The sequence below is a fragment of the Onychomys torridus genome, chromosome 17 (assembly GCF_903995425.1).
Source record: "Onychomys torridus chromosome 17, mOncTor1.1, whole genome shotgun sequence".
NCBI lineage: Eukaryota > Metazoa > Chordata > Mammalia > Rodentia > Cricetidae > Onychomys > Onychomys torridus.
This window is the reverse complement of record NC_050459.1, coordinates 19174893-19202542: the sequence shown is the minus strand read 5'-3', so window position 1 is coordinate 19202542 and position 27650 is coordinate 19174893. Positions and strand designations below refer to the sequence as shown.

The window sequence follows — 27650 nt, the reverse complement described above, 5'->3', positions numbered from 1 at the left end:
CTAACACTTCCCATCATGCCCAGCTTCATATAGCTGTTAGGTCTGAGTCAGGGGCTAACCAGACCACACTCTATGTCATCTTACAGGTAGTAGCAGGCTCCGTTGTGGGGAATTTGTAGGTGTCCGGCAAGCTTCCAGGGCCCCTCTGGACTTCAGAAAATGCCAAATCCCAGAGTCCCCAAAGCTCTCTCTCTTCCTCTCTCCACACCATTCACAGTTGCTTCTAGGCTCCCTGATGCTAGGCAGAGATAGATGTGAAGAAACAACCTGTCGGAATTTGTAAGACAAATTCCCTAGACAGCCAGACTTGAGAGGAATGACCGGCGTCTAAGAACTTAGAGACCTCAGACATCAGACAACAAAGGGCGAAGGCACATCCCTCAGGGGAAGAAAAAGATTAATCAGTTAATTAAATGCATGTGGCAGGTAGGGTATGAACTGACGTCAAGGAAGATGTCTGCCATCTAACGAGAATCTTGCCTGCTGCCCTTGTCGCTAATGCTGCAACATGAAATCTCGCAATGGAGAGTGACTAACACAAGTCTGTGCTTTCTTCTAGTGGAAAGGCTGGCGGGCAAAACGCATTTTAAATGAGTTGTGGTGCTGTATGAGAGGAATGTTTAAAAATCTCCTGGGTAAGAATTGGAGAGGCCAGGGAGCCTAGCAACACTCATGGCTGAGGTATGGTCCCCTTTAAACAGGTTGTAAAATCCCTTTCAAGCCCTTCTTCCCCATCGGGATTACTTGCCAGGCTTGGTCCCTGACAGTGGTTGCAAACGCAGGCTGAGTCAGCATTAGCTGGTGGGTGACTGACTGCAGGGCGCCCACAGAGTGTTGGCTTCAGTATGTCTGGGGTGAGGGCCAAGCGGCTGCGGGTTGATCAGTTCCCAAGGGATCCAGGCACTGTGGCCACTGACCACACTTGGACAGCTCTGTGGTTGTGTTGATTTGTTGAGTTTTATAGGAGTCCAAACACCAGACGTTGGAAATGAAGAAGGGCAACATTCCTCTGGGATCTAATGGGAAAAATTAGACTCTACTCTAGAGTTTCAATATTAAGAAATAAACGATTTAAGATGCCATAAGCTAGGAAGGCAGAATCCAGTCAGGCTTAATTTAACTCTAAGTGGGGGATTCCTTCTTTAGGTACCAAAGAAGAAAAGGTATGGGTGGTGATTAGTGACAGCTTTTCTTCCATCCTGCCCACTCAGGGGGGCTTCTGAGTCTTCGTGACTTCACATGTGTGGTTTTGTCTTTCAAAGTAAACAGGAGATATGCTAGTCTGCCATTTCAGTTGCTATGTCCAAATCTGTTCTGAAATGTACGAATTACACCAATGAGCTGAAATAAGTTGCCAGTTCACAGATAAACCAGCATAAATCTATCTATCTTTCAATCTCTCTATCACTATCTATCATCTATCACTTATCATCTACCTACCCTCTATCTGCTACCATCTGTCATCTGTCTGTCTATCTATCTATCTATCTATCTATCTATCTATCTATCTATCTATCATTGACCTATATCTATCATCTATCTACAATCTATCTATGTCTGTCTATCTATCTATCTATCTATCTATCTATCTATCTATCTATCTATCATCTATCTACATCTATCTACTATCTATCTATCTATCTATCTATCGTCCATCTATCTATTTATCTATCTATCTCTCTGTCAACATCTCTATCTCTATCATCTATTTATCTCTATCACCTCTCTTCTATCTCTCTGCCATCTACTCCTGCCCCTCCCTCCAGTGCTAAGGATGAGAGTCAAGGCTCACAGTACCAGGCAAGTGCTCTACCTTCTCTTGCTGCCAAATGTCTATCAGTTTCAACTCAGCTCTCTTCAGTTCTGCACCTGTAGCTGTCTTCGTGCAGACGATGACACCATCAATGATTCCCGTCCAGGACAAAGGCTGGGTGGAGTTGGGTAGGGGGTGAGTGGAGCAACATAGACTCTGCCTCCCAGAAGTAGGCAGGGCCGTGAGACCTATGACTGAGTCTGATGCAGATCTTCCCCAGCAGCACCGCCATCTGTCTGGAGCTACGGCCACCCTTCCTGATGCAGCTTGATTCAAGGCTTCCAGTTTGCAAATACTTCAGCGTCAAAGAAAGGAAAGAAAAGACTAATTGAAGTCCAAACATTTCAGAGTTTGTGGCAAGGTGTTGGAAATACTGGGGTTGTGGGTTAAGCAGGAGTTGTGAGCCCAGAATCCTGGGAGATGCTGATGTTCATGAGAAAAGCCTCCCCTTCTCCCCCACCAACACACAAGTGATATGTGGCTCTCATGTTGATCGCTACTTCTTCAAATGTGGACTGTCAAACTTCCTGGCTTATCAGTTTCCTTCCATGTTGTCGCATTGTTCAGGGTCTTAGCATAATGCTTACCCTTCTCTATTCTGTCTTCTTGATCAACTTCACTTCAGGGAGCTGAGAAACTGGGTCCGTAGGATGCCAAGCCTCCAGCCCCTGCTTCTGCTTCTGCCAGGATACATCTCCCTCCTTCATCCCTGTAACATACATCTCCCTCCTTCATCCCTCCAGGATGCACCCCCCTTCTTCATCATCCCTCCAGGATGCATCCCCCTTCTTCATCATCCCTCCAGGATGCATCCCCCTTCTTCATCATCCCTCCAGGATGCATCTCCCTCCTTCATCTTCCCAGGATGCATCTCCCTCCAGCTCCTTCTCCCCTTCTGCATGCCCTGCTGCCCTGAGCACACCCTCTCTTCCTTCCCCTTGCTCCTATTACAGCAGCAGACTGTGAACTGCTCACTGCACTTATTTCTAGAAGACTTCTGTGAAAGCAAGCACCTTTTCACTAATAACTCCCCTAAAAAGTCCATCCACTTATTCCTGCACTTCCCTAGCACAGGAGTATTTGAACTCAGTTTCCAAGACCCTGACCTCAATGTCTACAACAACAACAATAACAACAAAACCTAGAGAATCTAGCATGCATTTCCTTGCCTTGCTTTGTGGCTAAGGGGTAGCCCCACTTTAACTCTATATTGATGCCGTTGATTTTCTGATTATTGCCTTTCATAAAATCCTCTTAAGTTTTGACTTCCCTGTGGTCTTTCTGGATGGCTCATTGAATTTCTAGAACTTGCTTTTTATCTGTGCCGATGGAGTCCATGACTGTATCTGCCTTGTAAATACTCCCCCGTGTGCTAACCTAGACTTGCTTCTTGTTTCAGTTCTCATCAGCTTCAGAAAGGCCGACCACACCCTCTGGTTTCCCTTTTAGTGACTTTCTTTCTGAACCGCACACTTCTTGGTACATAGCGTTAGTTTCTACAGATGTAAGCCCGATCCATTGAGAACCAGCTCTTTGTCTACTCTGCTTTCTATTCACATTTCCTTTCTGTGTTCTCACCTGTTACACAGTCACTCAATTCATAAACATGGTCATGATCTTCATCCCACTTCTCTGTAACTCAGAGGCCATACTTGAATTTAGACAACCCGTTCACTGAAAAGCCACTGGGCCCCACCCAGGTTTGGCAAACATTTTCTGAAATGCCAAATAAACTTTCTTTGGATAGCATGCATCTTTCTGCTGCAGTTTTTCAGGTCTACTGCTAGCTTGCAAAAGCTGTCATAGACAAATGGGAGTGAATGGATTTCAGTATAAATTGATTCTTAGACATTGATGTAGCTGAACCGCGTGGCTCAATCTCAGCTATGCTGGAAGCCACAAGAAGAGGATCATAAGGTCAGTGGCAGCCTGAGCAATTCACAGAGACTGTCTCAAAATAATAATAATAATAATAATAATAATAATAATAATAATAATAATAAGACTGTAGACTTGAGGGCTTATATCTACAACCCAGTACCTGGGAGGCTGAGGCAGAGAATTGTGAGTTCAAGGTCAGCCTGGGCTACATAGCAAAGCTCTGTCTCAAAAGACTACAAATACAAAAATAAAAATGAAGATTAAAAAAAAAAGTCACACTTGGACTTCGAAACCAGGCCCATTTTCATGTTTCACTCCCATAGCAGGCGAGAGAGTTAACCACATCCATTCTCGGTAGAGTGCCGAGCTCACAGACACACACCAGCAGGAAGCATGGGATTTACATCAGGGCCCATTTGCCTGCACTTTCCGTTCCTTTGCTATATGATATGAGGAGCACAAGCTCTGTGTGCTAGTCACCTGCGCGTCTGCAGGGTTAGTCTAGCCTGAGGCCAGGCTTGTAGTGAGCTCTGTTTGCACACCTGGGCTGACCTGAATTTGGAAGAGAATTCCAAAGCTGCTTCCCAGGGAGATCTGAACTACTGAGCTGTTTTCTATTTGAAATGCAGAAAGAACTTCCTGATCACTACAGGCCTTGGATGGAAATCTCCAACAAGCTTCCTCACTTAATTGAGAGCCACCAGCTCCAGGCCCAAGTCTACAAGGTACATTGTTTTGTTCTTCTCTTCACACCCGTCGCCAGCCACCCTTCTTCCATCTTCGTAGACCTTGTCTGCTCAGCTTTGTGGGAGCCAGACCGTTGACCTGGACACAGGGACTGATCATTGCCGTGAGATTGTCATCAAATCTGTCTTCCCAGGCTTGCACAAAACAACCCCCACAACGTATCAAGTTCTCATCATGTGTTTGTGTAAAAATGATTATAGATGAGAATTGAGAATAAAGTAAGGGAAAATGAGGAAGACAGGCATGGAAATTCTCAGGGAGCTTGTCCCAAACATGGTGGGTGGTCTGCTACCTTTGAGTGGGTTAGCTTGGCCTTACTGTGTCATATATTAGCTGAATAATAAGTGTTTCTGATTGATAAACACAAGGTCAGCCATGGCTCTGGAGAAGTAATGAAATCCATAAACATCACGTTAAAATTTGCATGCATGTAAGTATATGAGGTACATCTGTGGCAGAGTAAACAATTTCCCTCAAAAAGAAATACAGAAGAGTTTGACTTCTTGATCCTGGGAAACCTGGAGCCACGCCCCTCCAGAAGGCATACTAGGAAAACATGCTTTGATTCAGGAATTTCATAGTAAGCATGAAACTTTGAGAGAGCCTCATAATCTCACTTCCTTCTTTGAGAAATGGAGGAAGCCCTCATCTCATTGTTGTGAACGTTAATGGCCTTTGTCAGGACCCTGTCACAGTTCCTGCCATAGAACAACACCCAATATCTGTATATTACTTCCCTTTCCGGCTCCATCTGTCAGACAAAAGCCGCAGGATTTCAGAGACACAAGAAGGCACTCCACCTTCCAGGACCTTCTTGCTGACTTTTAATGTCTAATTATGAATTGATTTAAAAACACTCATCGAATGGCCCTGACAAGATATCCAGAAATCAGGACAGGCAGCAGGCCCCAGTAACACCCTAGATAAATCCCCTCCCCCTAAAACCCCCATTCAGGCTCAAGGTTGAAACTGAACCGTGTAAGAAAGTGCAACCCAAAGAGTTATTTTAGTTTATTTTTGCACAAAACTCATGCAAAGTCTGCCTGGGAAAGGGCTCACAGAGGTGGTTTGTACACACTGTTGAAACACTATACTAATAAACACATCAAAGGAAAAAAAAATAAGGTGGAGAACAAGAAAAAAAAAAAAAAAGAACTAATGTTGATCTATGTCCCCTGGAAAAACACCTACAGTGAGCATATTACCCTGAATCAAGTTGTGGGTTTGAAGAACGTACATGCTGTTCCCTAAAACTCCTCACAAGATGTTTCACCCTCAAAGGGAAAGTCTCATACATGCTTCTCTCTCTAGCTGAAATCTGGAATCCACAAACATGTTAGATGTGCGTGGGCAGGGAAGGTGAAGGGCCAGTCAGGAGAGGGTCTCTCATTGTGATGAAACCCACAAACCAATGCTTCTGTTTTCGCCCACCCTCTTTTATACTGACTAGCTAGTTACTAGCCAGGATGCAGTGGGACAAACAGTTAGGACAGTTCTGTGTGACAAGCAAGGTGAAGATATCAAATATGCATAAAAAATGAAAAATGAATACACAAGGCCATTTCATGAAGCCATTTTAATAGCAATAGTGAATAAAAGAGAAAAGATGAGTAGGATGAAAGGTGACCCCCCCGGACCTCCATTAATAAACATACTTGTTAAATCAATAAAAATGAACAGCTAGTAAGTGGCCACGTAGGCATGTGTCCATGTCTCTGCCACTCTATACATCTTGCCCTATAGTTTACGGAGCAACAGAAAGTGTATGGGAGTATATGTATGCAGAATTATTGAACATCTACTTCGTGTGAATGTGTGCTTAACATCCATACATATGTAAATGATAGAAATAGAGATATACATTTTTACCTTCTGAGAGGGTCTTAACATGTTGCCTGGGCTGGCTTCAAATTTGAGGTCTTCCTGTCTCAGCCTCCAGAATGCTAGAAGTGTAGGTGTGTCAGCATAAAGACTCATATTCCATTCTGTATAAAAACAAATATCCTGTCTTGTGCATATTCATCTTGCTAGACTTTGTATCAAAGTATGCTTTTCTTTTTTTAAAGATTTATTTATTTATTTTATTATGTATACAGAAGAGGGTACCAGATCTCATTACAGATGGTTGTGAGCCACCATGTGGGTGCTGGGAATTGAACTCAGGACCTCTGGAAGAGCCGTTGGTGCTCTTAACCTCTGAGCCATCTCTCCAGCCCAAAGTATACTTTTCAATAAGTTCAGGAAGTGCTGCATACAAAGTACCTCATGTGCGTCAGAAATACTCAGTGCCCCAGTGTAGGAGTAAGCAGGGTGGCAGAGCTGGTTTAGAGAGCCCCTGAATATTTGCCAAGTTCTGAGAAAAGAATATTGAGATTAAATTTGCCAGGTTAAATACATAATCAAACAACATCCTATAATATTTGGTTAAATACACAATCCAATAATGTCCTTAGGGAGTCAGTGTACTCACAACATCAGCGTTATATTTTTCACTCAGTTGAAATAATTTGCAGCTCAAAAGCATAATTAACACACAGCCTCAGACACTGGGCCGGCACGCTACATTTCTAATGTCAGTTTCTATCCCTGGTGTGGTACGGATTCCAAAGAGGCCATTTTCTGATTATAAAGTATGTGTATTCGCTTGTATGTGCCTGACATTGTACAGCCGATTTCAATTACTTTGTAAGTTTAAAAAGGTGTTTTTTAAAGAGATACCATTGTTTCTTACAGAGAGTTCGGTTGGACAGTTAGAGCTGTAAATAAGGCAAGTGAAAGGCAGCCTTTCTTCAGGATCAGGTTTGCACCAGCAAACCCATGTGGAGCTGAAGAAGCAGCCTTTCCAACAAGCAAATGCTAGGGAAAGAAGTAATGTGTGTGTGTGTGTGTGTGTGTGTGTGTGTGTGTGTGTGTGTCCGCAAATGTGACAATGACACCCAATTCTTTGTGTTCTAAACCAAAGCAGAGCTGAACTTGAAAAAGAAAATGAACTATGGGAAATTCCAGAATGTGTGGCCAGTGCTTTCGGCTCGGGAAGATAAGGGGTGTATAGGGTTCTCCTTAACCACCTGCCGCTGTTTGTATAGGCCAAGTGATTAACTACAAAGATAATTATTTTATTTTTCAGCCCCTATAGTTGCTTTTTTAATCATCCGTGTGTTTAGAAGGCGGGGCCAGCAAGCCTGAAATGTTGAGAAAACCTTCTTCCGGTGGACCTTGATCCTTATACTTAGGCTGTCCCTTAGGTGTCCTTCAATGCTGGAGATGTGGCCAAGGACAAAGCGAGAAGGCACAGAATAGATTTTCAAGAGTTTGAAAGACTTCTATACTGATTACCTATTAAAATACACAATACATTGACTCAACAAAGTACATTATGAAGACTAATTTTAGTTCTTTTTGATTTTTAAAAACTGCGGCGACTGGAAACTTTCAAACAAAACCTGTGGCTCGTTATTCAAAGTGAGCAGGGCTGTGGTCAGTCCACAGAACCGCCTCATTTCTTCCTGATTCTGTGACCCTAGCAAATGCCTCTGAGACAGTTTGGCTGCTGCATGGGGCCTTCAGAGTCCTAATTCAGACACTGCTTTTTTAAATGAAGCCTCGCGGATTGCGTACCAGGTTTATTTCCTTTGCCAGCCTCTGCGCCACCGCAGTTGCAGGCAGACTCTGCCCCCTAGCGGCGGGAGGAGGAAGGGCTCTGCGCCCCCTCTGCTCGCACGGTCCAGCCCAGCCCTAGCAAGCCGGTGTCCCCAGCAGCTCCAAGTGGCGCCTGCCCTCCGAGGCGCCTGTGGAGCAAAGGCAGCGATGCGGGGGAGTGCCAAAGGGATGAGCGATGAGCCGGTGGCAGCCGGGCAGGACAGGGAAGCTGGTCACCAGAAGCTGTGGTTTCCCATGGGACGAGGTGGGGACGGAGCTGGGTGGAAAGCCCCGCCACCTCATCTTGCTGGGTTGTGGTGGTTTACGAGGGCTCGTGCGAGCCTTATACCCAGCTGAGCCCTGGTTTTGTAGGGAGTTTACATCCCTAATCCACTGGATCTTGCTTTTTTTGTTGTTGTTGTTGTTGTTTTGTTTTTTGAGACAGGGTTTCTCTGTGTAGTTTTGGTGCTTGTCCTGGATCTCACTCTGTAGACCAGGCTGGCCTCGAACTCAGAGATCCGCCTGGCTCTGAGTGCTGGGATTAAAGGCATATGCGCCACCGCCGCCTGGCTTGGACCTTGCTCTTTTTAAAGCTGCTACAAGGTTACAGGGTTTGAAAAGCTAGGGGCCAGTAGATATGATGCGGCCAGTATGGGGGACCAGTTATCTCAGCCTCGATGCTTACTCTGCTGGGACCCCCAAAGCAACAGATGAAGACCAGAGCCTGGGCACAAACTGGGTACAGCCTGGATGCTGGACCCCAAGACATTGCACCTCCCACACTGCATCGCTTTAAGAGCTGGGTTAAGTGGGTGTGCACGAAGCCACTTAGATGTCTGGTGAAAGCCAAACAGCGTTCTAAGTCACCCTCAAGTCACGGGACCCCTGTCTTAGTCCCCCACCCTTCAGTTTTTCAGCCGCTGATCTTAACATCTCTTCAACAGATGCCCCTCCTGGACTGCAGGTTCCTGAAGGGGTACCGGGAGCAACGCCTGGCACACCTAGTACTGGCCGCTATCACCATGGGATTCGTCTGGCAAGAAGGAGAGACCCAACCCCAAAAGGTGAGAGGCGAGGAGAGGCCTATCAGGTGATCCCTGAGTCCCTGTACCAAGAATCAAGCCACCAGCCCCAGGTTCCACTGCTCAGTCTCCAAAAATCAGAAGGCAGGGAAAGAGTTAGGACTTTTTCCCCCTGCTACAGAGCTGATTTTCTTTTAGACCAATGGCCAGTTCCAAAGGCTCTTGACACCCTCCATTCCAAAAATGTGTGACAAACTTCCTTAGATCCCAGGAACTCATAAAACACCTTGAAGAATTTTGTATTTCTAAAGACATCAGTTATCTTGTGTCGCGCCCGCCTCGACCAGCAAGGAAGACGCGACACCGGGATCCTTCTCATCACAGTTTAATTAGACCTTTGATTAGTTGCATTGTGTCTCTCTCGCTGGGGCAAGCCTCTCCCAGCACCTAAGTAGGGCTGGGCTGCCAACCCCAGGCAGCCACGTGGGCACTGTCCACAGGTTCACGCATATGCCAGCAACACACGAATCCAGCCACAGCCAAATAAGGAGCTGTTTACCCTAAAGAGTGTTTGCCATCGGGAAGGCAGAGGGTAGAAGCCAGAGCCATCTTTAGGGTGCGGCTACACGCGGCTCTCTACAGTTTCCCCCTTTTTGTTTTACAAAGCAACAGGCAAGAGTAGAGGTCTGATCTCTGCTAAAATGGAACATGTACTAATGTTTGTCCAGGCGTCGTCCACCCAGAGAACACTAGACCCGTCTGATACCCTTTTCACAGAGGTGGGAGTTAGGGTACCAACCCACATGCAATCAGACTTGCTCTTCTTGAGGTCAGCATATCATAACCTCAAGTGCAGTGCGCAGGCCTCGCATCCTGTGCCTAAATATCTTTTAAAGTAGCCAACCAGGCTTGGGGAGACTGTCCTGCATCAAAGGCTTGGACAATCATGGCTGCATGGCGACGCTGTGAGATCCTAATGCGACAAATGCACCACAAGCATACTAGGGAGGTGAGCACCAGTAAACCTACTAGGGCTCCTATTCCCGCCCACTCCTTCATGTGATCCATGGCTGTAGCAATCCAGGAAGACAATCCCTCCACCAGTCCGGTATCCACTCGAGTCGAATTCACCGTGACAATAGCCACTCTCAGCTGGTCCATCAGGTTATCAAACTCTCTGGTCCAATTGCCTAAAAGATAACTAGACAACTTTTTAGATAAATCTGCAGCATAACAATTGGAAGCATCCAAATTCAAAAAATTCAGAGTGAATAATACAAGAGAAAGTCTGTACTTAGGGGTATGGCCATAGCCTATTCCCCCTTTTTGTTTTTGAAGCAACTCCTTCAAGGAGCGATGAGCACACTCCACTATGCCTTGACCTTGTGGATTATATGGTAGGCCATGTACAAGTTGCACATTCATCTGTTGACAGAAGGAAGCGAACTTCTGTCCGGTATATGCAGGATCATTGTCTGTCTTTAACTGTTGAGGCTTACCCCATGCTGCCCAAGCTTCTAAGCAATGAGCAATGACATGAGAGGCTTTTTCTCCTGCCATTGGGGTGGCATGAATGATTCCAGAACAGGTATCAACAGATACATGTACATATTTGACACGTCCAAATTCAGCGATGTGTGTAACATCCATTTGCCATATTTTTAGGGGGAGCAAACTGCGAGGGTTAACTCCTAAGCTAGAAGGATGATGAAAAATGACACGTTGGGAACAATCTAGTACCACCTTTCGTGCATCTGCACGTGAGATAGAAAATTTTTGTTGTAATATCCTTGCATTAACATGAAATTCTTTGTGGAAAGCATGTGCTCGTTGTATGGCAGAAGCCACAAACATCCATTCCTGTCTAGTACACTGATCCACTATATCATTGCCTTCAGCCAATGGACCTGGCAGACTGGTATGTGCACGGATGTGTTGCACAAAAAAGGGATTTTTACGTTGCCAGATCAGTTTCTGTAATTGGCCAAACAATGAGCTAACCGGGCTAGAAGATTTGATGGGCCCTGCACATTCAAGGCTTTTTAAAGCATTAACAACATAACTAGAATCTGACACTAAATTAAAAGCAAATGGACAAGCCTTGAAAACTTCAAGAACTATTGAAAGCTCCACCTGTTGAGGTGCACCTGGCAAGAATTGATGATTTACAGGTTCATTAGAATCCACCATATAAGCACCACAGCCTGTCTTAGACCCATCTGTAAATATAACACTTGTTTCTGGAATGGGCTTTGAAGCAGTTACTTTAGGGAAAACTACAGGATGTTCTTTAAAGAAAGTTAATAGTGGATGTTTAGGATAATGGCAATCTATGTGTCCTGGATAGGTACAACGCAGTATTGCCCAATCATCTATGGCAGCACATAATACCTTGACTTGAGTAGAATCATAAGGAACAACTAGCGTTTGTGGTGATGTCCCAAAATATTGTAAACATTGCTGAATACCCTGTTGTGCAAGTAATGCCACAGCAATAGGATAATACTCAATTGATTTTGCAGTTGAGATTTTAGTATAAATCCATAACAAGGGTCCTTTTTGCCATAAAATTCCCGTAGGTTGTAACTGGGTAGGCAGAATGCACAGGGTAATATCATCATTATTTTGTACTCTTTGAAGAAACGCTCTTTGTAGTCTATCTTCTAATTTTGTTAAGGCTTCTCGGGCTGCATTGGTTAATTGCCTCGGTGAATCCAAGGCTGCATCTCCAATTAAAATATCATATAATGGTTTTAACTCATAATTGGCCATTCCTAAACTTCCTCTTATCCAATTTATATCTCCTAATAATTTTTGAAAATCATTCATTGTGCAAAGATGATCCTTCCTTAACTCTACCTTTCGTGGCATGATATGATGTTTAGTTATTTTAGAGCCAAGATAATGGACAACTTTGCTCTGTTGCACCTTCTCAGGGGCAATACAGAGTCCCTTTTGCTTTAGCAGTTCTACAAGTGAGCTATATGCTTCTTGAAGAATGCTCTCTTCCTTAGCTGCTAACAGTATATCATCCATATAATGGAGGCATTTCAAGCCTGGAAAACGTGCTCTCAAAGGTTCTAAAGCAGTAGCTACAAATAATTGACACATTGTAGGACTGTTGGCCATGCCTTGTGGCAATACAACCCACTGATATCTTTTATCAGGTTCCTCATGATTAGTGGACGGTAAAGTGAAAGCTGTCTTTGCTATTCAGTGGAATGGAAAAGAAGCAGTCCTTAATATCTACCACAATAATAGGCCAATTTTCAGGCAAGGCTGACAGCAATGGAAGACCACGCTGTACAGGTCCCATAATTCTCATTTGCTCATTTATAGCTCTAAGATCATGTAACAATCTCCATTTTCCTGATTTCTTCTTGATGACAAATATGGGTGTATTCCAGGGAGAAAGAGAGGGTTTAATGTGCCCTTTCTCCAATTGCTCTTTCACTAACTGATATGCAGCATGTAATTTCTCAGAGGAGAGTGGCCACTGAGGAACCCAAACTGGCTCCTCCATTACCCAGCATATGGAAATGCCCTCCTCAGTGGCCCCTAGGAAAAACCCAACCCTTGTTTGGGTTTCCGAGGTACTGTTTGTATTGGCTCCTTTTTGCCTTGTAAAAATTTTCCCAGGCCAAAATCAGGATGACACCCCATGTTTTTCATAATATTTTTAGATTCTTTGGAGTATTCATTACTTAACTGAAAGCCCATGGATTTCATAAGATCCCTCCCCCAGAGGTACACTGGAAGCTCAAGGACATAGGGTTGTATAACCCCAGAGTGACCTTCGGAATCTTGCCAATTTAACAAATTTGCACTAACATTTGGAACACTGGCATAACCCAGTCCCTGCAATGTTTGTGAGGAAGCCTGTATAGGCCAACCTCAAGGCCAATCTTTGCTAGCTATGATACTGTGATCTGCACCTGCGTTCTGCTCCAGTATCCAAATCTAGGTCTCTTCCCAATTTCTCCCAGGAAGGCACTGTGAGACTTCCTGAATTTGCAAACCAAGGAACAATTACATCACACTGTTGCAAAAATCGCTCTAAGGTGTGTTTTTTTTTTTTCAATTTCTTAGAGAGAAGCAGCTCGTTAAGAGCCAAAAAAATTGGGTGCGAGGAGGAAGCGCCCATGTTAGTATACTTTTTTTTTTTTCCCTCAATTTGAGAAGTTTCTCAGAGGTTTCTCAGAGCCTCTGCAGAATTGCTCCAGCCCTCCGGTTTCCCTATTTGTTTTGTCTAATTACCCGTCCGCTTTTATCACGGCTCTAGAATTACCCGTCTGCTTTTATCGCAGCTCTGCTATCCCACTCTCCCTTCTACAGGTGAGCGTTACCCACTTTTGTCGCGGATCCCCAGTTTTTTCTGAGGACTTACCGGTATACCGCCTGACTGTGATAAGTTCTGAATCCGGAGAGAGCCGTAGTAATTGTCCCCATACGTTCGTTCCCCCCCCCCCCCCCCACCCCGTACAAGGCCACCACTTGTCGCGCCCGCCTCGACCAGCAAGGAAGACGCGATACCGGGATCCTTCTCATTACAGTTTAATCAGACCTTTGATTAGTTGCATTGTGTCTCTCTCTTGGGGCAAGCCTCTCCCAGCACCTAAGTAGGGCTGGGCTGCCAACCCCAGGCAGCCACGTGGGCACTGTCCACAGGTTCACGCATATGCCTGCAACACACGAATCCAGCCACAGCCAAATAAGGAGCTGTTTACCCTAAAGAGTGTTTGCCATCGGGAAGGCAGAGGGTAGAAGCCAGAGCCATCTTTAGGGTGCGGCTACACGTGGCTCTCTACAATCTTGATTTTCATGATCACTGTGTTGTACAGACATCTGGGGAGCTGTCCCAAGCTCAAGGTCAACTCCTTTGCCCTGAGAAGCCTGAGGAGAGTGGGAAGGCCAGAGCACATGATTCCACTGAAGTAGATGGGTTTTGCCCAGGACACATAGAGATGAGATCACCTCCTTATTTCCTTAATACTGCTTTCTGCCCAGCCTGCTGCTGCTGTTCATTTAGATCAATTCTTCATCTAAGTCTGTAGGACTTTCAAGTTTCAATTTGTTCCTTAGGGCATGCAAGCCATGTTCTCTACCCATGGAGGAAACTAACATTACCTTTCATTTTCTTTCTTTTTAAAAAATCTTTTAATTTTATTTAATTCTCATTCTCTCTCTCTCTCTCTCTCTCTCTCTCTCTCTCTCTCTGTTGAGTCAAGGTCTTACAAAGTAGCCCCAAACAGACTAAGACTCACTCTCTAGTCCCAATTGTTCTCGAATTTGTGAACCCTTTACCTCAGCCTTCCAAGAGCTGGAGTTACAGCCGTGCGTGGGCCACTCTGTCCAGTTATGAGTTCCTCCTCTGTGTTATGTTTGCTGAGAGCACTGGGATCGATTCCAGGGCCTGTGCGTGCTCCGTTAATACTTCACCATTCAACAGGAACTCCAACTATTTCCTCTTCCCTCTTCCTACGTTTCTCTTTCCCAGAAAGCAAGGTATTGCTCTTATTCCAGAGCTACCCAGTTTCGTGAGAGGCCTGAGTTCTGCTTTGCCTGACCCATCTCATCTCTCATCCAACATGTAAACACTTGAGACTGGGAAGAAAGGACGGCCCGGCGCTCCTTCACATTCTAACATGATAGCGTATTGTGTCTCATTTTCAGAACTGAAGTGTCTAATGTCTGATGTTGGAAAGTTTAGAACCTACGCCAGTGACAGTGTAATGAGTTCCCTTGCGATATGCTGTCCTGAATTATGAGGAGGGCTAGAGAAGGGAGGAGGGAAGCAATGTCCAGCCCCCAAGGTCACACCAGCCCCCCCAGCTGAGTGACTACCTCACACCTTCCCTATCCTCCCCACCCCCACCATCTGCAGAAGCTTGCTACAGAGTTCCACACTCTGCAAACTCTGCAATGGTCCCCTACCTACAACACACGTCTTTCCCAGCTTTGAGGAAGAAAGAATGGCAGCCGCAGATCTCCCTTCAACTGTCTTCAGTCCTAGGCTGGGGAGACGCTCAGTGGGGCAATCACTTCCAAGCAGACCTGACACTGGAGCTAGGGTCCCCAGAACCTTACAGGAAAGCTTGTGTAGGCAGCAGTGAACAAGGGAGCGTGTCTCAAACAAGGTGGAAGATGAGGATAACTACTTGAAATTGTCCACTGACTCCTCACACTCAACTTGGCATGAGTGTGCCTACATTCACCTCTCTGTCTCTCTGTCCATGTCTGTCTGTCTGTGTCTCTCTGTCTCTTATTCTCTTTCTTTCTGTCTCTCTCTCATACACACACACCTCTATTTTTATCTATGTGCATCTACATCTCTGTTTCCATTTCTGCATCATGTGATCAATGCCTGTATCTCTCTGTGTGTATATATCTTATATCTTACATATTATTTATAATCTATTATCTAACTATAGAGCAATTTACATTGCTTGTTCTTAGTCCTCAATTTACACTAAACATTTTGGTGACACTTTTGTTTGTACAGGTTTCAGAGGTTCTATGCTTTGTGTGTACAGTATCCTCCATTTCTGAGGCTCTTCAATGTGTTCTCATAAACAGTATTCCCACTGGGTTTCTCCCAGGAAGCATGTATAGGGTACTGGTGTGGACCACTCAGGGAAGTCAAGCTTGGTCTCTGGATCCCTTATCACAGCCAGCCATGGTGATTTCCTCTGCTAACAGAATATACTAACTGCCTGGATTCCTGTCCTAAAGGTGCTGCCCAGAACTCTTGCCATTCCTTTGGTTGAAGTCTCCAGGAGCTTGGGGCTCCCCCCGATCCTGGTCCACTCTGATCTGGTGCTGACAAACTGGACCAAAAGGAACCCAGAAGGGTAAGGAGGGAGAGGATTCTTCCGATATCAGTGGACTGAGATTCGGGCATGGGAAGACCCGGAGCTTTAACTGCTCTCACAAAAAAGGCTCAGGGGCTTAGGGCTGTTGGATAGGGAGCCGTGCATTCACGGTCATCGTTTGCTTCACAGTTCTGAGGAAAGAGTGAACACACACATTTAAACCCCAGACCTTTCTTCTTTGTGGGCTCTAAGTACATTGGCCCCAGATGCTTTTCCGTGTTGGTTCCACTTCGCATCTGGATTTCTCAACTTCAGCCTCCTCCATAATCACACTGTGCTGTTTTTTTCTCAGCACACATTTGGTGTACGAGCCCTTCTGCCCTCCACTCCAGTCAGGTTAGGACTGGGTGTCAGGGAGGAGTGAGCAATATGGTTATGAATGAATGATTCTAGGTGTGTGGGATTCTGATCTGTGCCGTCCATCCCACCTAGCTTACACCATCTCACAGTTGAGCTGGGCATAGAAGCATTTGTCTACTGACTTTTGCACAAACAACAAATCCGTGGAAATGTCATTTTCACACTCAAATTTGCTTCGGGTTGTAGACCCAAGGCAACATTTACTTTTGTGATAAATTAAAACCACAAAGGAGAAATCGAGGCTGCGTATAAAGAGACCTTTCTTGGCACGGTGGTTGTAGGGAGCCATGGCTTGATCTTTGATCAACTAGACAGTAATAAAATCTTGGTAAGCATGGAAAGCTATTGAATCTAGCTTAGAATTGGGGTGGGTGAGATAATACATATATGTGCATGGATGATTGTGGGGACTACATTGTGTTGACTAAGCTGGGTTTCTGATCCAAGGCAAAAGGAGACAGGACATTTAAAGGGAGAATGTGTCTGCTGGGGTGAGAAAGCCCCCCCCCCCAAAAAAAAAAACCGGCAAGGGAGGTGCTGGACCCTGAGATGTAGGTGCAGGCCTGGGGCTCACCTGCCATCATCCTTTTGGGTGAACGTGATCCTGACATCTTTTAAGATGTCAACACAGAGCTTGGTGCTTTGCAGAAATGAAAGAAATAGAGAGGAAACACTCCCAAAGCAACTCAGTATTGAGGCAGAACAGGACATGATGGGTGTCCAAGAGAATTCCAGAACAGCAGGGGAAGCCCGGTGAGGGGGCAGACGCTGATCTAAGGCAAGCCGAGAGCTGTAACAGGTGGGTAGGGTTAGAGTCACTGACATGGGGATTGTGGGGAAGAGAAGCATGAAGGAATGTGTGCCTGCACAGACACAGGGCACTGGCACTGCGAGCTGAGGTCCAGGTCACACTGTCACTCAGTGGCTCACTGTCCAATCATAACCCGTGCGTGGTGTTGTAGGCATGCGCTGATGTGTGTCTATGAGTATGTGAGTCTGGGTAACTCCAAGGATGATTTCTGGTTCCTAACTGAGTTGTTCTTTTCTTTTCTTTTCCTTTCTCTTTGTCATTGCCAATAACTGAAATGTGACCAGACCATGGGAAATCAGGTAAGCGTCCCGTCAGAACCCCTGTTCCCTTTAAAGGCTATGATAAAACTAGAAGGGAACATGTCAAGCTCTGTGGACAGCAGCACAGCATCGGCCATCTAAGAACTCACGAAAATGCCAAGGAATGTGCTACAGACTCAATAGTCCCAGCGTTAGCTCTGAGGGAGGCAACCTTGGAGGGGCGAGGGGATTAATTTTTCTTAACCACATGTCCCTGTCTATCTACAGTAAAAAGTGCCGTATCATAAAACAATGAACTGTGACTCTGTGATGGAGCCTAGCAGTCTCACAGAGATTTCTCATCTCTGTCTGACTACAAAGGCCAGATGCAGGCAGGCAACGGTGACAGGAGGGTCCCCTTGAAAACCCTTGTCATCTGGTGGACTGGGGGGCCCTTGCGGGTAGGTCTGCTCTACAGTCAGAGGCTTCGCCTTCCCTGAGGAGCAAAGCTGGCCTCTCTGTGGAGAGTGTAGGTGGGAGGTGCAGACATCATTCCCCAAGCAAACACACCTCTGCTGGACAGATAGCAAATGGCAATGCCTGACTCCCAACTGCTTTGATGTTGTGAGGTTCAAGTCTTGGCTTCCCTCGTGCTTGCTAGAGATAAACCAGATGCATGGTGTTTACTTCTTCGGATTTGTTGATCGGATCAGCTTTGAATCTGATGGGAGATGTCAGGCTGATTAGAAATGACCCCTCTTGACAGTCTTCCAGCCTCAGCTCTGTGGCAGCTTTTCGTTCTAGATTAGGACTCTAGCCAGGCACAGAGGCATGTACCCATAATCTTCACACCTGGCAGGCGGGGGCAGGACGATTGTGAATTTGAGGACAATATGCAATACATGGTGAGACCCTCCCTACTTCACAAACAAAAAACACGAAAAGGAAAAAGGGGGGGCAGAGGAGGGTTAGGTTCAGTTCTTAAACTATGCTGGATCTGGCCAAGAGCAATCGTTTATATGCCCCTAGACAAGAAGATAAGCTGCCTCACTTCCCTGAGCCACAGTTTCAGTTCTGTAAAAGGGAACATAGGATTCACTTTGACCACTCTAGCTCTAAGACTCCTTAGCTTTACACAAGAATGATGGGGTCCCAAAGGACCAGAAACCTCTTGCTAAGAACTCTCCAACATGGTAGGTTCCCATGACTCTTCCGCTGGGCCAAAGGTCAATGATGCTCTAGGCCACGGTAAACACCCAGGGTCTTCAGGTCAGGGCAACTTGGCTCTAACGGACATGCTTTCCTTTTTTTCCTGGTGGCCTCTTTCTCCCAGTAACCTGGAAACCATCGTCTCTTTCCCCGGGGGAGAGAGCCTGCGGGCCTTCATACTGGTGACGGTTTTGGTGGAGAAGGCAGCGGTGCCTGGCATTAAGGTATCTTCTTGCTTCACAGCCCCCCCCCCATCTTCAGTCACACACTCACTCTGTCCCCTCCCTGTGGTGGGTTTCTCCATATGGACAGACACAGGCCTTCTACTTGGTTAAGTAGGAAGGAAGAGATCAGAGTTCTAGTCTCTGGCGTCAGCACCCGTTTAGCCTGGAGTGGACCGTTCTTCCGTCTACACGCAGGTATCACGTGCAAGGTGCAATGGGACCCACTGTGCTAGCTGTCACAGTTCATGGCCTGGCAGAAGCTAGAGTCACATAGGTTAAAAAGAAAAACGCTGTTCTATGAAAAGACAGATAAAAGCACACCTATGCTCGAAGGACCAAACAAACTTTCCTACAGAAATGTCAGCTGAGTTAAGATCTGAGGGTGTGTGTGTGTGTGTGTGTGTGTGTGTGTGTGTGTGTGTGTGTGTGTGTGAATTTCTTGCAACTCTGCAGAGATAGAAGAAATGGTCTCTTCCAGATAGCAGGCATCATTGAGGTCACCCAGGTGACCCAGCCCCCATTTCCTTCAGGACTCACAGCTTCTAGCAGGGCAGGGTATGAGACAATTGACAATACAGCAGAAACATTCATCTCTCACCCTTATCTCTAGATTAAGATGGATTATGGCTTCAGTGAATGCCTGCTGTTCCATAGAGTGTCCAGCCCTGATGTAATTACTGCAGAATCTTCCACTCTCAAAAGTGAAAGCAGGAGCCGGAGTGTAGCTCCGTGGTCAAGCAGGAACTTAGCCTGTGTGAGCCCTGGGGTCCAGGCACATGCGCACAGTGTTGTGAAATCCCGTAGTCACTTTAGTCCTCATCCATTAGTCTCGTCCTCTGGAAGATTCAGCAGCTGATGGTAGTTCATCAGTCTACCTGAGGAGATCAGTCTAAGACAAGGAGGGCTTCCAGGCTGATGGAGCCGAGAAACTGGGGAGTCTTCGGGACCTTTCCGATGTTACATGGGAGCTCTACAGGGAGGTTGTCCCAGCTTGGGGAGGCCAGAGTAGAAACGACCATGATATGGGAAACCCAAACGGAATGAGAAAATATTAGCGTTGAGGGCCTCGATGGTATAGCTTATGCTCCAGCGCTATGCCAGTGGTACGGGCTGCTCCCCGGGGATCTGCCTGCTCTTTCGATTTTAACAGAAAGTAGTGAACTGAGAAAGTGCATCTCACTCCTAGGCCCTGGTTCAGGGAGTGGAGGCCGTTCTGCAACACAGCCAGGACATCCTGCTCCAGGCCCTGCAGCAGGTGAGGCTCTCCATCCAGGACATCACCAGAACCTTGGCCCAAATGCATGGTAAGAAGCCAGGGGCCTGGACCTGGGTGGGGCCCTAAGTGGATGATGGTGCAGCTCTCCACAAGATGGCGCTCGTGTTCTATCTTTGTTTAGCACGAACCAAACCAACCAGAGAATGATTTTTTTTTTTTCTTCAGGTGATTGAAAATTTTTGCAGAATTGTTTCATATATTTTCCTGTGCTTGGGGGGGGGGTAGTTTGCCTTCCTCAGGGTCCAGGCTGAGCTTTTGTAGAAGCCTGGGAGATTGGGTGGGTCACAAGGGGAATCTTGGTTGTGTTTCAGCTTCCGTGGTTAGCCTGCTGGGAGCAGGGCTGTCGGTGGAGGTATCCGTAAGTCCCTCTGGATTCATTTGCTTCTCCTTTCTGTGGGTTCTGAGAGACCTGGACCTGGCTTTAGAATTCTGTGATCAGTGCTGGCAGGAGCCGAAGGAAGGAGTCACTGGGGTCTCCTTCCCTGATGGCTAACTCTGGTTCTGGAGGTGTAAAACGATCCTCATAACACAGAAATCTATCAAGTGTGCTTGCTGGGTGTTTAAGGCAGGTTCGATGGAGGAGTGTGGTCCCTTTGTGTGAGAAACAAGGTCAAACACACTTTCCCCCCGAGTCTTGATTTCATGTAAGAAAGATTCTGGGCAGTAATGTCCACAGGGCACAAGGTGAGAAGGAGAAGGTGTAATGTTGTCACCTTATACTGAACAAACGTGGTCATCCCAGGCTCTGTGATGTCCCCTGGAGGTCACAGGATTACGTATTTCCCGTCCACTTCCTCTTTCCTTGGATGTAACCTCAAAGCTCTCATGGATGTATCATTTCATTTCCCCAAATACACGCACAGCAGCTTTGCCAAGACAGCCTGGGTCGTTCCTCTTACTGGAGTAGTTGGGAAGGTTCTGAGGCTCTCCAGTGAGTCACACTGTGTGCACCATAGTTGCACTGTAGTGTCCAACACAAGTTTCCCTAATGCCAGTTTTTGACTATGTTACAAGCCCAGAAAGACCTTCACGATCCCCTGAAAGAGTCCTGAGGATCTGGGGAGCTCCCAGATGTACCCTTTGTGCCCCATTTGATCCCAAGGCAAGTTTCCCAATGCAATGAGTTTTTCAAGGTTCTATGACTAGCTGTATCCACATACATGGGGAAGGAGAGAACTGTGACTCCACACTTTGCAAAGATGGCTACAGCATCCTCCATTCCATCCCATGATCCCCTCACAGTGCGGGCAGGCACTCCTTTCATCTCAGGAATGTCCCGGCCTCTGACATTGCTCCAACCAAAAGAGCAGTGAGGAGAACAGGAAAGCCAGAAATGGCCAGCGAGTTCCCATCTTGAGTGCTGAGACACCACGTGAAACCCAATGGTCCTAACGTTAGCAAACATCCTGGGTTTACTCTTTCCCTAGGCACATCCTTCCTTCCCAAGCGGTCAGGTCCATAAAAATGCCTTTTGCAGACATCAAAGTCCCACTGCACTGCAAGCCAAGTCCCCAGGCCTTTGCCCAGCTTAACATAGTTGTTGTACACACTGCTCACAAACAGCTAAAACAATAAAACTAGACTGCTGTTTTCATAATCCAACTCCCCATGAGGCCACCACAGTACTAAACACATCAGCCACGGTCATCTGCTGCCACTTGCCTCTGTTTGGCACTGTGTACCCGTGTGACTGTCTTTGGAGGGATGTCTTACCTATAGGGCCCACCTGGGTGGGAGTTTTGGGATCTGCTGGACAGCCAAAATATTTTCAGGGTACAAGTATTTAAACCGCTTCCAGACATAATTCTGTCGCTTGTTAGCAGGTTGTGCCCCTAAGAGTCAATTCCCCCTTAGGAAGTTCAAGGTATGTATTTCTCTCCAGAAAGTTATTTCTTGTCCTTCCTCCGGAGTCAACAGAAGGTCTGGCTTCAGTCTGACTTGCTTAACAATTTTTTAGGCGCTGGGGAGATGCTCACATGTAAAGCAATGCTGTGTAGCATAAGGATTTGAGTCTCTGTGGTAGTTTGAATGTAACTCTTCCCCATAAGCTCATGGGGGGCGTCACTAGTAGGAGGCGTGGCTTTGTTGGAGGAAGTGTGTCACTGAGGGGGTGGGCTTTGAGGTCTTGCATTTGCTCAAACCATGCTCAGTGCCTTGGACTACTTCCTGTTGCCTGCCCATCAAGATGTAGGACTCTCAGCTCCTTCTCCAGCACCATGTCGGCCTGCAGGCCACCATATTGATGATAATGGACTAAACCTCTGAAACTGTAAGCCAGGCCCAATTAAATGTTTTTCCTTTATAAGAGTTGCCGTGGTCACGGCATCTCTTCACAGCAATAGAAACCCTAACTAACACAGTCTCCATTCCCAGTACCCAAGCAAACATCTGGGAGTGCGGTTCACACCTGTAATCCTAGTGCTGAGGACGGGGAACTGGAGGATCCTGGAGCTCATGGCAGCCAGTGTAGTAGAATCAGTGAGCTGTACTCTCAGTGAGAGACTCTGTCTCAAAGGGTTGTGTGTGTGGTGGTGGGGGGGGAGATACCCAACACTGACCTGTGGCCTCCACACATTATGCACACACAGGCATCCACACACAGAGGTAGACTTTTTCTTTTAATAGGAGTGAGAAATCAAATGTTCCCCTCTGATAGTGTTTAAAGATGCCCTCCGAGGAGGGAGGCAGGGTGGGGCTGGACTGTGAGCCTTTGCTGCCTGGCTCTTCGGATTTGATCATCTAATTTTGTCAAAGAACTTTTCAGTTTTGGTTTGTGAGCTTACCCCAAGTTGCTTTTGGTCAGGGTCACAGCAAGGATAACAATACGCATACCCAGGCAGTTCTCAGTGCACTGAAGAGTTTTAGTTTTAACAGACGACTTCTAAGGGGGATAATGTATCAAACTACCTAAAATATGCCAGCAGTAGGTTTTTGTTTTGTTTTCTGCCTTGCTGGGGATGGCGTGCAGGCCCTTGAGCATGCTCAGTAGGGACTCACCCAGTGGCCCTCATCCCCAGCATCCACAGTTAGCTTTGATTTGGCCACGAATTCGCAACCCTCCACGCCCTGCTCTCTCCTGCACATATTTATTTACCCCACTCTGGTTTGCTTTCTCCGGCTGTCAGAAGACCCTTGTTCAAAAGCAGCTTGGGGAGGAAAGGGGTTATTTGGCTTATACTTCCAGGTCACAGGTCGTTACTGAGGGAAGTCGACAGAAACCACAAAAAACACACCTTACTACCTCGTTCTTATGGTTACTCTCAGCTACCTTTCTCCTACAGGCCAGGTCACATCAGTTAGTAATCAAGAAATAACCCACCGCACCCCTGCCATGGGCCCACAGGCCAGTCTGTTGGGGGAAATATCCCAGCTGAGACTCTTTCAGATAGCTCAGAGCTATGTCAGGACAACAGCTGAAGCTAACCAGGAGAGCCCTTTAGGATTTCTTTAAGACGTATCTGCTGATAGATTAGAAGATGCCAAGCTCTGTTGCCTGAAAACTGCCTCTTTCCTCTCCAGGATTGGAATAATATTTCATAGCACTCAAATCTTTGCAGGCAGAGCATGTCTGTACATGCTCTTCTGACTCCAGTGTTTGAGGCCTGAGCTGTGGTTGCTCTGTCTTCTCCCCCCTGGCTGCTTGTATCGACTTCATTGGTATTTCTTGATTCTTATTTTTCCACTCATTCTTAATGGTTGTCATGTATCTTGTGTATTTGATTTTTTTTTGGAACCATGCCATGCTGATTATTCATAAAATATCACCTGTAAGCCAGCCCTCAAGAAAGAGGAAGAGAATGTTTGTACTCCATTCTTTCTGGTTCCTGGAGATGCTAAACTACATCAAGTCAATTTGGAAACTGAGGCCCAAGGACCAATCAGGCAGTTGCATTTGGACTGAACATCTGCATCATACAACCCCAACTTTCCAGGGACGGATTATTTTAATTTTGCTTTGTTCTGTATCAAGGTCACTTTCATTTTGTTGCATGTGGCAAGCTGAGCAAGCTGGGGCTGCTTCACACTGAAGGTGGAGGCATCGGCACTGGCATATGCCAAGTTAATGCCAGAGGGCACAGGGTGAAATTTACCCCTCAACTAAGCCCAAGGCCTTCCTCTGGCCGCATCACCCAGAGCCAAAGCCTGTCAGGATTGGCAAGTGTGTTCTCCACAGAACTACCTTCCTGTTTGGTTTTGTATTTTCCTGGTGGTTCCTGGACTCCTTCATGGCTCTTTGGCTACTTTCTGGTCGCCTCCCTTCCTTCCTTCCTTCCTTCCTTCCTTCCTTCCTTCTTTCCTTCCTTCCTTCTTTCCTTCCTTTCTTCCTTTCCTTCTTTCTTTCTTTGTTTCTCTTTGTCTGTCTGCCTGCCTTCCTTCCTTCCTTCCTTCCTTCCTTCCTTCCTTCCTTCCTTCCTTCCTTCCTTTCCTCCCTCCCTGCCTCCCTCCCTCCCTCCCTCCCTTACTTTAGCAAGAACCCCTTCACTGTTTTTCAGTGACCAGAGGCAACAACACTCTACCACCACACTTAACTGGAGTTGCTTTCTTGAATACTGTTTACATTGGTTCCTTGGATTGACGCCATCATGTCTCTTGCCTGGCGTCAGTAGCATCCTTCCAAACCTCCTCCTTCACCGGTGTCACCTGCTCTGATTCATGGACCACAGTGGCGCAAGGAAGGTTTTACAGCCCAGTCAGACTGAAGCCCTTCTCTTCTTAGATTCTTAGCAGGTGCTGGCTAGCCCTCTACAGTGACTTCTAACCACAGGAGGCACATGGATGCCTTACATACAGTAGGGTGGCTGCTAACTACACGTGCTAAAAATAAGATTTGTTTAGTCTTTAGAAGTATGGCCACAGGACTGTTCATGAGCTCTAACCTAAGAAATTTACCAGTAAAAAGGCAGGTTAGACATATAGTTGCCCATATTTTATTCTAAAGTTATTATTCTTTCATATTAAGTTCTTAATTCCTGTTATCATCTGTGGTGGAATTGTGTTCCTCAAAATATTGTGCACCCTAATAAACTTATCTGGGGTCAGAGAACAGAACAGCCACTAGATATAGAGGCCAGAAAATGGTGGCACACACATGCCTTTAATCCTAGCATTGCAGAGGCAGAGATCCACATGGATCTCTGTGAGTTCAAAGCCACACTGGAAACAGCCGGGCATGGTGTTTAATCCCAGGAAGTGATGGCAGAAAGCAGAAAGGTATAAAAGGTGTGAAGACCAGAAACTGGAGCTGGTTAAGCTTTTAGGCTTTTGAGCAACAAATAGTTCAGCTGAGATTCATTCTGGATGAAGACTCAGAGGCTTCCAGTCTGAGGAAACAGGATCAGCTGAGGAATTGGCAAGGTGAGGAAGCTGTGGCTTGTTCTGCTTCTCTGATCTTTTAGCATTCACCCCAATACCCAGCTCCAGGTTTGTTTTTATTAATAAGACCTTTTAAGATTCGTGCTACAATCATCTGTATATACTGTGAGATGGGAAATGAATTCAGTTCCCTCCTGTGTCAACACCGTCTCTCATTAGATTTTCTTATAGGAACAGGTTTGCGGTGGGGTCTCTCTGCTCTGTTCCCCTCTGGACTTTTCTTCCTCTGGTCCCAGCACCTTCAGATTCTTCATTCTTTCAGGAACATTTTCCTCCCTGGTTTTCTCCTTTATCAGGAGCCCATCCCTTGTCTCTCGTGTGAACTGTAGAATCACCCTAGCAGGTACCACAAGAACCAACCAACAAACAACCCTCTGTTGGGGACTTGGCTCAAGCTTATCTAAGATGCATTGTGATATTATATCCAGCTTCTGTCTTGGAAGGAAAGCAGGTGGAGAGGTAAGAAGCAGCATAAAATATAAGGCAGCGTTTCCTGATGACCCTTCTAAATCATCTGTCGCAATTGCTGGGTAGTCTTTGTCTGCCGCATGCTTGAGATAGCTCCCGGGGCAGGGACTCCTCCCTCAGTTCCTGTCTTCATTCGGCATCGAGTTTCCCTATGTGTGAACATGTATGAGTCTGTGTTTTCATGCACATGTTTACTTGAGTTTCTTTCAAGGTAAGGCATACTAATATGCCCATATTCTGCTTTATTAATCATTATTTGCGATTTTTGTGTTTAGCAAAGGTATCTTTTTATTTCATTATCTCTCCACTGTTCATTTCTAACTAATGGAATGAAACCAGTATTTGAACATTAACTTGGAATCTAACACTTTGGTAAACATTGTCAGGTTATCTGGTGTCTGTGGGGAAATCCTGCTGAGAAGTATGCTTAGGTTCATCATTAATTCTTTTTTTTTTTACTTATTGAAAATAGTTTTTTCCTCCTCACACAATCTATCCTGATTACAGTTTCCCCTCCCTCTTCTCCTCCCAATTCTCCTCGGCCCTCCCTCCCATCCAGATCTTTCCCCTTCTGTGTCTCATTAGAAAACAAACAGGCTTCTATGGGGTAATAATAACATAAAACAAAAACTATCAGATTGGATGGAGTTGGACAAGACAGACAGATGGGAAAGAACCTGAGAAAAGGCACAAAATCAAATATAGATGCAGAGAACAACTAGTCACATGCTCAGGAACACCATAAAAACACTAAACTGGGAATCAGTATACACACAAAGGACCTGTAGGGTAAAAAAGAGAAGGAGGATGAAGAGGAGGAGGAGGAGGAGGAGGAGGAGGAGGAGGAGGAGGAGGAGAAGAAGAAGCAGCAGCAAATGTGTGTGTGTGTGTGTGTGTGTGTGTGTGTGTGTGTGTGTGTGTGTGTCCTGGCTAGTTTTATTTTGACATATGCTAAAGTGAGAACAGGGATCCTCAATTAAGAAAACGTCTCCATAAGATCTGACTGCAGGCAAGCCTGTAGGGCATTTCCTTAATTAGTGATTGATGGGAGAGGGCCCCACCCATTGTGGGTGGGGCCATCCCTGTCCTGGTGATCCTAGGTTCTATAAGAAAGCAGGCTGAGCAAGCCATGAGGAGCAAACTAGTAAGCAGCACCCCTGCATGGCCTCTGCATCAGTTCCTGCCTCCAGGTTCCTGCCCTGTTTGAGTTCCTGTCCTGACTTCCTGCAACTCCCTTAGAGAAAACTAAGTTTTCATTTGTAAGTGGTTATCAATTGGAGATAACCTTTGGGTTAGGGATGGGGACGTATGTACACTTCTCCTTTAGGACCCCATCTGGTGCAGAGTCATGCAGGTCCTGTGCATGTTGCCTCAGTCTGTGTGAGTTCACATGTGTCAATCCTACTGATTTAGAAGGTCTTGTTTCCTTGGTGTCCTCCATCCCCTGTGGCTCTTACCCTCTTTCTGCCTCCTCTTCCATGGGTTGTTCTGAGCCCTGAGAAGAGGGATTTGATGGAGACATCAAAATCCATTTAGGGCTGAATGTTCCAAGGTCTTTCACTCTTTGCATGATGTCTGGCCATGGGTCTCTGTATTTGTTCCTATTTGCTGCAGAAGGAAGCTTCTCTGATGATGGCTGAGCAAGGCACTGATCTATGAGTACAGCAGCATGTCATTAGTTATTTTCTTGCTAAGATTTTGTTTTTATTTTTTAGA

General features: G+C 46.1%; 1 protein-coding gene across 1 annotated transcript in view; it reads left to right on the top strand.

The window, feature by feature from the left end:
* Ido2 (indoleamine 2,3-dioxygenase 2) overlaps positions 1 to 27650 on the top strand; it is a 47297-nt gene that overhangs the window by 8255 nt on the left and 11392 nt on the right. Inside the window, exons 2-7 of the mRNA XM_036209302.1 lie at positions 4324 to 4419; positions 9025 to 9144; positions 15835 to 15953; positions 17430 to 17444; positions 18718 to 18817; positions 20004 to 20121. Of these exons, the coding sequence (XP_036065195.1) occupies positions 4324 to 4419; positions 9025 to 9144; positions 15835 to 15953; positions 17430 to 17444; positions 18718 to 18817; positions 20004 to 20121 (568 nt within the window). The remainder of the gene's footprint in view (positions 1 to 4323; positions 4420 to 9024; positions 9145 to 15834; positions 15954 to 17429; positions 17445 to 18717; positions 18818 to 20003; positions 20122 to 27650) is intronic.